The sequence below is a fragment of the Phaethon lepturus genome, unplaced genomic scaffold (genome assembly GCF_000687285.1).
Source record: "Phaethon lepturus isolate BGI_N335 unplaced genomic scaffold, ASM68728v1 scaffold15278, whole genome shotgun sequence".
Classification (NCBI taxonomy): Eukaryota; Metazoa; Chordata; class Aves; order Phaethontiformes; family Phaethontidae; genus Phaethon; species Phaethon lepturus.
Genome location: NW_010557042.1, coordinates 5893 through 19209, shown reverse-complemented (window position 1 = coordinate 19209; position 13317 = coordinate 5893). Strand labels below are relative to the sequence as shown.

Genomic DNA, 13317 nt, shown 5'->3' with positions numbered 1-13317 from the left:
CCGGAGAAGGAACATGTTGCCAGGTCTCAGCATGGCTTCGTGGTGCTGAGCATTGGCTGCCATGTTGCTTAGGGCAGCACAGCTGTAATACTGCAAAGAACCAGGGAACAAGAGAGGAGGTCAGAGTGATGATGTGCTGAAGACAATAAAAATAAATTGGAGAAATGCTCAGATTTAGAGCTGGTAGAAAATAAAGTGCTTTTTCACCTTAAAGAAGTTTTATTGGGTAAATGTGCTAACAGCCTACGTGGGCTTCCTCTGGTAAAAGCGATGTAATCTGCTGTTGCTGCAAACAGCAGCCATGCTGTGGCACTGCATGTTGTACAAACCCATTAGGGCCCCGGGAAGTTGGGAATGTACCATGCTGCTGCAATGACACTGCTGCTGGCACCTAAGTTAGCTCATCTGCATCGACTATATTAAATGTTTACATTAACTTACTCAAGCTGGATGTAGTCACTGCCCTACCATGCCAACAGATCATTTTCAAAGGACTTAAACATTAACACTAGAAAGGATTTTTTATATATAAAAGAACATGTATTACTAGAGAGATATAATTAGAAGAAACAGGTTGAACTGCAGAGAAGGAAATTTTAAGATGAATCACAGGGAAAGCTGATGATGCTGAAACAGTTTGCAGAAGGCAATTCCAGAGGCTCCATCACTTCAGACGTTTAAAAATGAACTGAATAGAGAAAACAAAACCAATGGAGGAAATGATCCTGTACTACTCAGAGGACCAAATGAATGAACTAGCAGATTTTAAGGTTTACAAGTCTGATTCAGAGTTTTCCATCAACATAGTTTTGAACCAACACTGGCTCTCTGTTAAGTGTGCAGAATCACAGAGAGGTGTCTGTAGTAGGCATAAACTAGGAAGATTTCCCAGATATTCCCCTTACAATAAGAAGAAAAAAATCTTTGCTTTCTCAGAACACTCAGTAAAATTGCGTAGAGTGGAAGATCAAAGTTAGGATGCAAACAAAACAGAGCAAGAGGCTTGTCTGCAACTTGGCTGATGATCTGAAAGACACAAGAAGGTAACCACATAACAACTGTGTGCATGCATTAGAGTGTGCTGGCAGATGCATGTCTGCATCAAACTTTCTCCTCTGGAGCTAGACAAATTGAGTGGTTTGAATGTGCATTAGCTGACTGAGCTGAGTTTCATCAAGATGCTGTCATGCATTTCCCATCTTCTTTAAAGAAACTTTCCTTCCTCTCCACCTTTTCACTTCCACATGCTGTGGTTTGTACTCTCCTCACAGTGACACTGTTACTGTTTAAAAATCTGACCTGTTTGAGCCCTACCTGCACTTCTGAGTCAGGAGAGTCCAGCAGCAAGGCAAGAACTGGTAGGGCTCCTTCCTTGCACAGCACCTGTTGGATTTTTTCTGCCATTAAAAAAAAAAAAAAAAAAGTGCTGTTAGTGTGTCTTTCCCCTTCTCTCCCTCTCACCTGGAGGCACCATTCAAAAGGGATATGCACAATCATTGGATTCTAGAGAGTGGTGAAGTTGTCCAAACATATGCCAATTGGTGTGACTGGAGATCATTCAGATCTTGCGCAGTATAGCAGTACACAGCTATTTTAGCAAAATATTTTAGCAGGCTGCCTGATCAATTAAGCCTTTGCTGGTTTTATGCTAAAGACTGTTCTGAGCACCTGAATTGCTGCAGAAGCTGAAAAGCCTCAGGTATGATATTCACCATGATTTCTGTGTTAAAAAAAACAAAATTTTTTAAAATTCTGAATAATAACAGAAATGTAATAGCCACCTGTAGTTCTTGCCAACCATTCTGTTCCACCATATAGAGATAAAAGATATTACTCACAACTGTATCAGCTGTGTGGGATAATGGTATCATCCAGATAGGCGAGATTTAATGCTGGTTTCAGGGTTAATGTATGGTAATGCACATCAGATTGCAGAGGCCCAAATACCACTTTTGCTAAAGCTGTTGGCAGATATCCCAGGAGCCTTTAACATCTTCCCACATTGTGTTACGGATACAAGTCAAATGTCCCTAGAGCTTAACCTTGTTGGATAAGCTTCTGAGATTGCTTCAAAGTACCTCCAAACGTGCTGCTAACTTTTTATACCAAGTTAGTTCTTTAACAAATGTTTATTTTTTTTCCTCTTTCTTTGATGATTTAAGTGCTTGTACATTAGCCCCTTGGGGTTGAAAATCAAGCCTTTCTATTTTGGTACGAGGCAAAAAAGGGTCTATATTTGCTAAACAGAGGCCAAACTTAAATCACCAATCTATGGTATCAACTTGAATGCCATATCCACGGGAAATCATATCTTGCTCAGATATGCTTTTATTCTTGCCTTAACCCTTTTGAAGTATTTTTCTAGCAATGATAAATTTTCTTTCAGCAATTTGACAGATAAATCATTAGCCAGAAAGTACCTGATTGTGTGAGGTTGAGAATAGCACCAACTGCATTTTGTTGGACTCTAGGATCATAGGAATTGGCAAGAGACAGTAGGGGTGTAACTCCTTGAGCAGCGCCAATAGCCTCTCGGTTGGACTCTGGAGAAAGAATCAGAGAAAGAAATAAGATGTTGCCATCTTACTGTAAGCCAGGAGCAGGACAGCTAGGCAGGACTAGATTTCTTTGGTGTTTGCTTCTCTGATTCTTTGGTATACATCTCTGATTCTTTGGTATATATATTTTTTTATATACATATTATCTGCATGCTCAAAGGAACCTGTTAAAAATTCCAAGAGCTCAATGGGAAAGAAACTAACTCATGACTTCTGGATTAGCCATAGATCATAGCTGGTTCAATGCTTTTGTTCTGTGACTGGGATGATTAAAATAAAAGGATCATAACTTCCCCTGAACGGGTTAGCAAGGTGTCATACTTGCTTTGTACCCCTGGTATGTCTGATCAAGCTATTCACAGTGTGCCAACCAAAAACTACATAATTAACTGCAGGTAAGACTGAATTAGTTTAGCAGGGTATATTCAGGGCAAATTTCTCTCTCTGAATGTGCCTGTGTCACTCCTTTGACAGCTACAAACAATGCAGAGGTTTCTAAAGACAGAATTTGACTTAACCACTGGAATTTGAAAAGACATGGCTTCTCTTTTGTGGTGATGCTTCCTTGCATGGCAGTATATTAAGTTGTACAGTTGTATTCAACATCCTGGAGTACAAAGAGAATTCAAAAGAGATCTGCTGGGTCCCTTGAGACTCTGGAGTGAAAAACTGCTTTTAGTTGTACTACTTTTTGTTTTGGACTTACTGAAGGTAGCCTCAGCTGCATTGTATAGAAGAGAATCCTTCCCCTCTACCATAAGGCTGTCAAAACCTTTGCCACAAATAACCTGCTGCCACACCTGGATAGCTATGGTCATCTCTCCTTTACTGTCTTATTTATATCTATACATTATCTGTATTTGTATCTTATTAGCATTCTAGTGGCATAATTTTGAAAAAAAAAGTGTTGGCAATGTTGTTCTTTGACGTTGGTGAGATTTAAATGGGAATTAGACCAATGAAGAATTCTCTTAATGTCATAGTATTCTGCAGATTATTTTATAAATGAAAAAAGCAAAATCCATACTTTCTTTCACTGTTTGCATGAGCCAAACTGCTACTGAAGATCACAGGAGTTTTAGTTGACTATTGCTTCATTTACATACATTCCTAGACAGTTTAAACAATAGCCCATCTCTGGAAGTTTGCTGAGAGAAACAGGAAGCAGAAGAACACAAAATGATGTGAAGGTGTTTGGATGCGATCAACTCTTCAGGTGCCAACTTAGAGAGTTAAGAGGACAAAGCCATTATTTCTATACCTGGAGCCTATCTATACTAGGAAACTGACACACATAGATAATCCAGGATATCTACTCAAGTATGGTTCAGCCGGTATCACTTTAGTATTCCAGGACAAGTCCCTTTCTGCCTTCATATGAATATTTTATACTCAAGGAAATACCTTTTATTCTGGCAAAAAAATACTCTACTTTTTGAGCAAAATAATTCTTCTGGGAAGAGTCATGTATTTAAAATAGCTTTTCCATGTGGAAAGTATTATTCTGGTGAAATTTTCTGGCCTTCTCAGAATTCTACAAAATTCTGAAATTTTGTAGACAAGCCTTTCTCCAATCTAAGCTGCCTGCATATTGTTCTTTTGTTTCCCTCAGCGGAAGCAAAAATTCTTTTGTGCAGCTCCAACTGATGGAAACCAGTCTGATGTGATGTAAACTCTGATTAGTTGAGTAAAAAGGAGAGTTAAAAGGATTGAGAATTCAGATATTGCTGCTTCCTTCATTCTTACACACTATACATTCCATGAATGTTTGTGAATGTGGAAGAGAACCTGACATCTGGGCAAAGGGATTTCAAACACTCAGAAAAAACTAGGGCAAAATGTGGCAGAATATGAGCCACTGGGTGCTTCAAAGGTTTTTCTTCCCTAAGGAAACATAACTGGCTTGATTTGAAAAGGCTTCACATCCACAACAGCTCAAACAATTTTTTTGCCTCAGGGCTCAGAGGTGGTCGTCAACACTGGAAGGCTACAGCGGCAGGATGCGCTCTTACAGCCTGCTTTGGAGGGAGATGTCACATGGAGACCCAGACACCCCACTCCTGCCTGGGAAGGACTGGAGTGCCCACTCTCATCGTGGGGGAGTGGAGAGACCACAACAGGTACCCACATGAGAGAAATGTCTGTGGCCAAAATAAAAAATAATTTTTATTTTCTTTTCCCTTATGTCATTCACTAGCTGACAAGTTCTCCTCTGCAGTCTTTGTTAGTGCCCATTATTGTGGGTTTGCTGGATTTATTTTTACATATGTCATTTTCCCTTATCCTTCTCTCCATTCCCTAGTTTTGGTCAGATAATGTGGCTGAACACTACCTGTTTTGTCAACTTCTGTCAGAATGGATAGAGGTATCTATCTCACCAGATCTGTAACTGTACTATCATCTCCATAATAGACGTAGCAGGCTAGATTATTTCTCTCCTGGACCACCTGTTTATCTAACTAATGCAGTCCCTCCACTGACACCACTATAACCACTGATGCCCCTTAGAGTATTTTTAGAAGGGAACCATGTGTTCAGATGGTACTCTAGAGTGGGAAAATCAGTAACATCTACTCAAGCTGGGTTTGAATAACTCACCTTGAAACCTGCATTTATAAATTCTTTCTTTCCACTCCACCATTTGTGTGCTTGAAAATTCTCCTGTTGGTACAACATTGAACGTGCTCTGCACTCAGTGCATCCTCCTTGTTTAGCTTAACGCAGATGTTCAGGCCTCCCTAAACCCTTGCTGTGAATGCTTAGTTCTGTTCCTATGTACTCTGAAAAGAGTTCTTATCCCAAAACTGATTACTTTCACCCACAAACTGAAAAGCTGCAGATAATTGCAAATGTGCATGTGTCCTCTTACTGTGTGGATAAATGCTAGTGTTGGAACAAACTGACCTTCAAATCCTTTTCCTCTGAATGGGTTTGTCTGCTGTTGTTATTTTTGGCTACCTATTGCAGCAGTTAAATACCAGACAACCCAGGGAACATATAACTTGCAGTCACGTTGGTAAACAGCTTCACCTTGTACGCAGTCTTGCATGCTTATTGCAACAGAATTAAGACACATTATCATTCTTGGATTTAGAATTTTAGTCACCTTAAAGCTATCTAAAAGAATCTTCCTCATTTGATTGTGCTTCTATATTTACCTTTTTTAAATCACTCTGAAGCATGAATGGCTTACTTGAAGGACATGGTTGAACAGAAAACTTTTCTCAAGTAGGCCATTTAAGATAGCAGAGTCTGCAAGTAAAATTAAACTCTAGAGAATCACCTCTTGCTTTAGTCTCATTGCTGCGGTCGCTAAACATAGTCTGAAAAAGAAATAAATGGATCCAGTGTAAATGCTAGTTAAACTGGGACAGAGATCCTCAAAACTCATCTAAATCCCAGACAGCAACCCTGCCAATGAACTTGCAGGACAGCCTACCTCTGTGTTCAGCAAGTGCCTTTGTATCTACTTGGAAAGCTCCTTGAGTGCTTAATTTGAACTACTTGTGCTCAGAAGTACACTGACACTTAGGGGAGCGTGCAATGGTATTAGGTGACCACCCTCACCAGAGAATGAAGGAGGATTGGATTTGGAGTGGCTGAGGGTTCCCCATACTCTGGGCTAAAGCCAGAGACACCAAGGAGGGCCAGAGTGCCTTCAAAACTAAGGAATATTCTTAGGTGCCCAAAGAAGTTGCTTTCTCTGCGGGCTGCTTAATAACAGGTGAAGGGATATCCCTCTGTAGATCTTCTGGTGCATAACTCCACTGACCATACATAAAGCAAGCCCTCCTAGTGCCAAGCACCTAAAATTTTAGTGATGCCATGCCTAATTTAGACATTTAAATGAGGCAATTTGCATTCCACACAAAGTAATGTAATATACAGAGTTCTTAACCTGACCATAAGAGCATGGAACATTTCAAAAAAAGTTTCAAAGGGAAAAATATCTTAAAACCTGCAGATAAATGAGAGGATAAAATACAAATCAGCACTTTTATGTTGTTGGATCCTGCTTATCCACTCCCCCTTTGCAACATAAATACTTAAGTGAGGAAGTGACACTTTCTCCATGCTTTTCCCAGCCTTCTGGAAGACCTGATTGCAACTTCCAATACTGGAGAGGGAAGCTGGTGGAGGAGTCTTAAATGAGCTTGGCTTTTTCAGCCTAGTAAAATGAAGGAGCCTCATCAGCATAGACGTCAGAAAGGGAGAACTACTGAAGCAAAAGCCAATGTAGACCCTAATTAAGATAAGCTGGTCATGAATACATTTGGTTGGAAATCAGAAAAAGGGTTGGAATCATAAGAGAATGAAGGTCAGAAACACTGAGAAAAAGATCTTAACTGGAATCTCAAGAGGTTGAATTTATGATGTGGAAATACCAAAATTTGCTGCTGCATCTTAGGACTCTTACACCAATTGCAAATAGGTTGTTTCACCTAGAAATATAAGAGTTGAGTGAATTCACTGCAGAGGATAAAGGGAAAGAACAGCACACTCACCTGAAACAGCCAAAGTCATGGTGCAGGCACAGGAATTACACTGGACAGTGGGATCCTCTGACTCAAGCAGATCCAGAATTGGCTCAAGTAAACCCATTTGGACAACCAATTCTTTGTCAACTGTTCATACATTCAAGAAAAAATGGACAAGAAAAGTAGGCAGTTAATGCTTTTGTGAAAAGAATATATCTTCCTTTGACTACTTTGAGGGTCTATGATTATGCAAAATAGACCTAAGATGCAAACAGTCTGAAAGGCACGCACAGTACCTAGCTTGGTTTGCTTGATTCCTCTTCAGACTCATGAAACAGTGTAAGAGATATGCAGAGGTTCTAGTTCAGAAAGACCCAAATATTTCTGCTAACAATTCTGTTTTCAAACAAAAGGTTAATTTTTGAAAGTGAAACTGCAGCTTTCCAATAGGTTCACAATTTACTCAGGCTCCCCCCACTTTTTCTGCTGAAGTCTACCCTTTAAATATTATTTTTTACTTGTAAATAGTGACATGGTATTATTTGCAGCAAGATCCTTAAAAAAACCCCAACAGCTATCTTCACTGAAGACTGACCCTGTCTTCTGCTGTTACGGGATAGCCTGATGGAATACCTGTTGTGACCCAGGTGCTAGGGAATGCACTAGTAGATGCAAAAAGGATTCTGTTGACGAGGTGTGGGGGGGTTCACGCCCTGTCAATCAACATAAACTTCACTGGGAAGTTTTCATCTGCAGCTCCCAGATCCTATGTCAATTACATTTGCCCTATTAGCTACTGAAGAAAATGAATTCTATTAAACATTTTTTTAAAATCTGGAAGCAGTTTATGACCAAGGTCCAGTTAATAAATAACAGGAAAATGAGCACTGTCTCACAGGCAGAGTTTATTTCTAAGAGCTGTATTTGTTGCTTGAAAGCGTGAGTAGCGGGCTCTTGATCCAAGAATGAGAATAGTATAGCTGTTCCCACAGCAGTCTGGGAATAATTTATCAGCTTTTGCACACAGATCCAAGATCTCTTGCCACATGATGTAATCTAGCTGGAGGGATCTGATAATCCTGGTGCCACCACAATTTATGTGGCTTGCAGACAGAAACAGACTCACACGTGTCCTATCAGGAACACAAAAAAAGGAATTTGGATTTGTGTAGACCTGGGTGTATAGATCTCCTTCTGCCTAAGTCTGGCTAAAAAGATACTTTTTCACCTGAACTGAGATGTGTTGTTAATTACTCACTATTTCCTTCCAGCAAGAAGTTGACAAGGGACAAGGAAGACATCTGCTGCACCTCCAGGTCAGCAGACCGTAGTAAAGCATAGAAGGGTTCCAGATGCTTCACAGGCAGGGGGACATTCACTGCAGGAAGGAGAGGAAATATTCAGGAGTCTCATCGTCCACCGCAGTCACATTTTTCTCTTGTTGGTCTTAAGGTGCTACCATACATCGGCTGAGTGGTATTCCCCTTCATTTAAATTCCATTGCTACCAGCAAAACAGGGCAAGTTTCCCGAAAAGGTTTTGCATAATCAGGTACTTCAAAAACATCATGGGAAGGGAAGCAATATGCCTCATTACCAAACAAGTCATTCCACCTCAGAGCAGGTCCTCACGTTGTGGCTATCTGCACTTTTCATCCAGCAAAAAATACAGAGGATAAAGCTATCAAGCCAAGTGCCAGAATATTCTCCTTGAAGTAAATTTAAAACAAACAAATAAATAAATGACAGCTTGCTTGTTGCTGGTATTTCTACCCTTTTGTAGGGCCCAAACTCTTGCTAGAATCTTATCTGGCATATCTAGGCTGACTTCTAACCATTTAAAAATTACCTGAGGAGCCAAATGCACCCACAGAACAGTTGGGACAAAGAAGAATGTTTCCTTCATAAATTTCCCCTACAATCTGGCCTCTAGAGCTTTGTCCTTTTCCAAAAATTATACAATATAAAGCCTTAAATGATCACTCTACCCATTTTCTTCCACCATATTTTAACTATGTTGCTCTCAGGAGATTCCATATACACTGACTCTAACTACTTTGGATTCTGCTGAGTTTTACAGAGGTACTACAATTACAGAAATGACAGTCTTTTATAATCATGAGAGTTATCTCCTCATAGCAAAAAACAGAAAGACTCTGCCTGTGTGGCAATGGCAGCATTTCCATTTTCCTTAGCGAACAACATAGCACGAAAGAAAAAAGAAGAACTTGGATTAATGAATCAAAGGGATTTTCACAGCTGGAAAAAATATTTTATGTATAATTATGTGAAAAATCTCTAATGCACTGAGATAACTTACTGTGCTGACTCATATGCAAGTAATAGAGGGCAGCAGACTGCTGTAAACCTGGGTTTTCTGAAAAGGCTAAGGTTCTCAAGGCTTCCAGAGGGTCTTTTCCAAGTGGTGGCATTTCAAAACCTAAAGATGTAAAATGACAACACAGACTCAATTATACCCAAAAAGTGTCAGTTTACAAAAAGCAATTAAAATTTACAGACAACCAAACACATAAGGATTTTTGTACTGCAACAAGTCCATAGAGCCCATCTATCCTTATTCATGCTTCCATGAGTAGAAGCAATTATTGAATCTGGAATAACCTGTCCTTGGCAATGCCTCTTGTGAAGCTCACAAAATCTAGTGATTGGAAGCAAGATAAATTATAACCTTTGTAGACACTTTTATGCTATCCTGTTCTCCATAAAAATCTTTATCTTTTCCTGAATCATAGAAGATCTTTGTTACAATATACCTACTGAACATGGTATTCTTTGTTATGAGCTATAGAAAAAGTTTTTTTTTTTTAATTTGGACATTTTATGTTCTCACTGTGTATTACAATAAAGGATTTCAGGGAACAGCAACACAGCTTGTAAATGGGCTTGCCTCAGGCTCAAATTTCTAGCATGAATGTATCTGTTCTTGAGTATGATAGTTCCCCTATGAATACACCAGATGTTCAGAAATAGCCATCCAGAATACAGCAACAGCAGTCATGCATGACTTCTGTAAGTCACTGTATAATGTGCTTATAATATGTGGAATGGAGCAGCAGAAAGGAAAAAAAGGGCCATTGAACCAGTGCTCAATAGTATAAACAGTTGAAAAGGTAATGTAGTATAAATTGACGGATAGAGCACACAATTATAAGATATATTTTCAGACATGAGATGAAAGCAGTGCATTAAAGAATGAAATATCTCTATGAACAAGATCTAACTTCTTTACCTCCCATGGGATAAAGACACGTGAGGAATGTGAGGGGCGTGAGCTTTCATGCTCCAGTGCAAAACTCAGCCACTATCTCAAGCCATTAGAAGCTGCTGACATGTCAAGAGTAACAAGCTTCTACCTTCAGGATTAGGTAAGTGGGCTTCGGAGAACTGCTTCATATAAAGATCAACTTTGTTTAATAATTAACAATAAACACAAAAGGAAGGAATAGCCAGTGTGTGTAAGGTTTTACAGAAAAACCAATAATCTCTTCATGTGGCTTAATTCTGTTTCTTACACACTGACTATCTGAATCTCCCACATAACTGTGTTTTTGTTTGGGAGAATGATAAAGCAGAAGCCACTCAAAAGCTTCACCTGCATATAATACCAAGCATGTGCTGCCTTAGCTAACAGCTGAGTATGATGATCAACAATGAAGTCTCTCCTTGCACCCAAACTGTTCAAATGTTGGCTCCCTGCTTATTAGAATTTGTCCAGAACCAAGGATGGGCTTGCTCCACCTGAGAATAAAATACACAGGCAAGCACTAAAGTAAGAGGTATGCATCTTGGTTCTCTTCATGAGGCTTCCCTGCCTCCAACTGTCCTGGCAGCAGGATTTGGCCACTCAGCGAATCAACCTTGGTTCTTCTTCCTGGGTGTTGTCTATCTCCTACCACAGACGTTAGGACCTCCCTGAGAACACACATTGCCAGCTGTGCACTGCTGTCACTGAAGCTCTAGGCTCCCTGCTGCTGTACCCCAGCTCCTAAGAATCAAAGACCAGCCTTTTGAAGACCCATCTCAGAGAGGAAAGGATTTCTCAAGAAAATGTACAGTTAGTCTTTTCAGGAAGCACTAGTGGGTGCTGTAAAGGGCCATTCTGGCCTCACCATTTTTTCCAGACCACACCTTCATTGCACCTGATCCATCAGCTGGGATACTGCCAAGACAGTCAGGAGCATGCTAGCCTTTGGAAGAAAAAGTTCAGCCCTGGAAGATCCCCACTGTAGAGCAAGCTGAAAGGTCTTGTCCCATTCTGGATATAGGCTTCAGGGTTTAGCCAGTGCTTAATGTGCAACAATTAGTGAACCGTATCAGCAGCACGGGACCCCCCACGTTCATAGGGCAATGACACCAGCTAATACCAGCTGAGGCTAATTCATGCATGTTCACAACAACCAGCATCAGAGCAATTATTCCAAAGGTTGTTCCAGGACAGATAATTTCAAACAGTGTTAACTGTGTCACACCAAGTAAAAACGTCTCTCCTGGTCCCCCATCACAAGATGGTTTTATGTCCCCCAAAAGGCAAGTAAAGAAATAGTAGTTTGTGCTCCACACCTTTCACACAAATGAAAGCAGAAGGCTATGCAATTTTGTGTAGTAGCTTTAGCCCAAGGTTGTTAAACTTAAAAGCAATATACCCAATTAGCTGTAAGACAAAACAAAACCAAACAAGCAATGGCCCCTGCCTAAGCTTGAGACAAGGAATATTTTCAGGTTGGACAACTGACAAAACACACTCATTGAAGAAGATATTCTATGACTGCAGGAGTGAAATAAAAAGTTTTCCTATTGATACTGTTGTATCCTAGGACAGGACAGACAGGATGTCAAAAGTAGATTAAAAAAGGAATTAGGCAGGTAGCCTGTAAAGCAGAGGAGATAGACGAAGACTTATGGGTCTACTTTAATTCAAGCAGAATCCCATGATTGTGTTCAAGCCTTGCACAAAAGCACTTAGGCAAGACCAGTTGCTTGGAATACGAGGAAGTCCTGGGAGCCCAACAGGGCTTGTCCCAGGGTGACTTTGACCTTCCCCATGTATAGCACAGACACCCCCAGCCACAAGTCCAAGTGTTCTGCAGCCAGCCAACATGGATGTGCACAACTCAGCCAGGATCACACCGTGATCTCCCTGCTCACAGCTCAGCACTCATGTAGCATCCAGTGTCGGTACAGCCTGCTTCCAGCCTTGTGACCTCAGTGACTGACTTCAAAAACTTAACTTCCATTACTAGAAAGACTCACTTTTATGAAACATATTTCCATAGGTTATGTATCAACAGTGGTGGCAGAGCAAGAAAGTGACTGACCACTTCTACCTAGGTCCAACTGTTATGCTACTTGAGCCCTTGCTGTCCTGTACACACAGAAAACACCCTGTAGCTCTGGCCTTTCCTGCATCACCACCAAGCTGCTCCATGCCATGCCAGAGCAGTTCAGCCAACAATCTGTTTTCAACCCACAAAATTAATCTCCTTGCTCTTTCACAACCCTTTATAAAAAAACAAACCCTCTTACCTGTTTCGATATGCTGCAGAAACTCCTGTGCTGTCACCCTCTCATGAGGCTGCAGGATGGGCTTGTACAGCTGTCTGGCTTTAGAGCTGTTTTGTTTTAAGCAGGAGCATTTGCTTATCAGAGTGAAGCATTCCTTGATTCTCTGCACCAAGTCGGAGGACATCCTCTGAACAAAGGCCACGAAGTCCCGCAGCAGCTGCATGCATCGTCCACACAGCTGACCCATTCTTGTTCCAACAGCAGCACAAAGCAAGAGGAAAAGGCAGGAGATGGAAAGAAAAGTTTCTTCTCAGCTTGTCCTCTTTTTGCATTAACTTGTTGCCTCAGTGTTTGTCCTGTCTTACAGATGTTAACGCTACACCGTGTGCAGCTGCTGTAAAGCAAACAAGCTTCTGCATCCAAAAAGCTTCATTGCAGAACAAGGCTGGTTTCTGCAGATCTCACAGACTCTAGAAAATATTATTTAAAAGGCTGGATTGGAGCCACACTCAAACACCCTCCCTTTGCTTGAACAAAAATAAAATGATGACGTAAACACATTTCATGGAGAACAAACAGAGTTTAACTCCTGGAACATCCACAAAAGCCTTCATGAGGCTAGAAAAGCACTGGGATAATGGAAAAAGCAACCTCAGTTTTTGTAAGGCAGCTTTCCACATGGAAGGTAGGCACCACCTTTTCTGCATGTGTACAAGCTGCAGCTGCCAATGGGAGAGGAAGATGTAAAAAAAAAAGAAG

General features: G+C 40.7%; 1 protein-coding gene across 1 annotated transcript in view; it reads right to left on the bottom strand.

Moving 5' to 3' along the window:
* LOC104625117 (vacuolar protein 8-like) overlaps positions 1-12805 on the bottom strand; it is a 25115-nt gene extending 12310 nt beyond the window's left edge. The window contains 7 exon segments of the mRNA XM_010292660.1: positions 1-90; positions 1315-1397; positions 2421-2543; positions 7064-7183; positions 8295-8414; positions 9356-9475; positions 12580-12805. Coding sequence (XP_010290962.1) covers positions 1-90; positions 1315-1397; positions 2421-2543; positions 7064-7183; positions 8295-8414; positions 9356-9475; positions 12580-12805 — 882 coding nt within the window.
* Positions 12806-13317: the final 512 nt, after the last annotated feature.